General features: G+C 49.0%; 1 protein-coding gene across 1 annotated transcript; it reads left to right on the top strand.

Annotated features, from left to right (window-relative positions):
* Nucleotides 1-456: 456 nt before the first annotated feature.
* On the top strand, nucleotides 457-1,462 carry LOC119287486 (phytosulfokine receptor 2-like). Its single transcript, XM_037567037.1, has one exon. It carries the CDS (start codon nucleotides 533-535, stop codon nucleotides 1,355-1,357), a length of 825 nt encoding a protein of 274 aa, XP_037422934.1. The 5' UTR covers nucleotides 457-532; the 3' UTR covers nucleotides 1,358-1,462.
* Nucleotides 1,463-1,738: the final 276 nt, after the last annotated feature.

The raw sequence follows: 1,738 nt of genomic DNA, 5'->3' as shown, positions 1-1,738 counted from the left end.
GCGTCCGAACCACTTGGCAGAGCAGTACAGGACCGTGTTGGATGACTAAACACATCCAACTCACACAGTTCGTACGGTTGCGGGAGGTTTGAGAGTCCGTTTTAAAGATGCCCCCACAAAAGGCGACTATTCTTGCATACGGCAATCTCCTCTCTCTTAGGTTACCTCTCCAGCTCAGCCCAGATCCTACCTGGCAGCTGACAACATCACAACAAGCAATAATGGACTTGAAGAAGTTTGAATTGACTTGGAGGAGCAGCAGCAGCTGGAGTCGATGGATTTCAGTCGACGGACAACAACAAAAACCAAGTTGAATTGGGAGGCACTTGTGGGCCTTGTGGCCACGGACTAACAGTACCGAACCACTTGCAACGCGTACTTACACACACACACACACACACACACTATAAGATAACATGCACCACCCAAGCAGTTTTTGCCAAGAGCACTTGCGAATCAATTGCACACCAAACAAGGTTTCTTACCGAGAGTTGTTGCGTTTGTGCATACATAGCATACTTCAGCTAGATCCATGGCGAAATGCTGGCTGCTGCTCCACTTGTTGGCGTTTCTCTTGCCAGCGGCGAGCGCTACGTCATGCCACACCGACGACCTCCACGCGCTGCAGGGCTTCGCCGGGAACCTGGGTGGTGGTGGCGTGCTCCTACGTGCCGTCTGGTCCGGCGCCTCGTGCTGTGGCTGGGAAGGTGTGAGCTGCGACGGCACAAGTGGACGCGTCACGGCGCTTCGGCTCCCTGGGCACGGGCTTGCGGGGCCTATCTCTGGAGCATCCTTGGCGGGCCTCACGCAGCTGGTGGAGCTCAACCTTGCCAACAACAAACTGATCGGAACCATCTCATCATGGATTGGTGAGCTTGATCACCTTCGCTACTTGGATCTCTCTAATAATTTATTGGTTGACGAGGTACCCAAGAGATTGATACAGCTCAAGGGCCTTGCCTCCACTGGTTGTTCACTGGGTAACAGAAGAACACTCCAACAACAACAACCAAATATCATATCCGGGACAAACAACAAAGTCCGATCTGGTAGAACCAATGTTGTATCCGGAAACGACAACACTGTCATATCCGGGAACAACAACACGGTGGCTGGGAGCAACAATACCATCACAACCGGGAGCGACAATACCGTAACCGGTAGCAACCATGTCGTATCTGGGAGCAAACATATCGTAACTGACAACAACAATGTTGTTTCCGGGATTGACAATAATGTATCCGGGAGCTTCCACACCGTATCCGGGAGTCACAATACCGTATCCGGGAGCAACAATACCGTATCTGGGAGCAACCATGTCGTGTCTGGGAGCAATAAAGTCGTCACAGGAGGTTAATAGTTTGTCTGTCGATGTAGCTCACAACCACTTGTTGGGGCCAATCATGTTTTGTAACCTCATGGATGTACCATCCTTTTTCTACTTTAAATAAAATTTCCAGAAATTATCTTACATACTTGCTGAAAAAAATATCAGCGGCGGCTTGCAGCTAATGTATACCAAGCCTGTTTGCTTACGTACAAATTTGCATCGTGGATGTATGCATGCCATGTGTTCTATTCTTTGTGATGTGTGATGCTTTCGTAACCTGATTCGGCATTTGGCCTGTGGATCACATAGTGAATTATACGTGCTTAATATCAGCTAGATATACACACCTCTCTTGTGCAAGTATAAATGTTAGATGCATCACTGTCGAATGTTTGGATGAGTCAGATG

This window comes from Triticum dicoccoides, chromosome 4A, assembly GCF_002162155.2.
Source record: "Triticum dicoccoides isolate Atlit2015 ecotype Zavitan chromosome 4A, WEW_v2.0, whole genome shotgun sequence".
Classification (NCBI taxonomy): domain Eukaryota; kingdom Viridiplantae; phylum Streptophyta; class Magnoliopsida; order Poales; family Poaceae; genus Triticum; species Triticum dicoccoides.
The sequence above is the reverse complement of the archived record's forward strand: the minus strand, read 5'-3'. Positions and strand labels throughout refer to the sequence as shown.

What these genes read in the sequence shown, in the direction of transcription:
- LOC119287486 (XM_037567037.1), top strand. Translation starts at nt 533, where the DNA reads ATGGCGAAATGCTGGCTGCTGCTCCACTTGTTGGCGTTTCTCTTGCCA.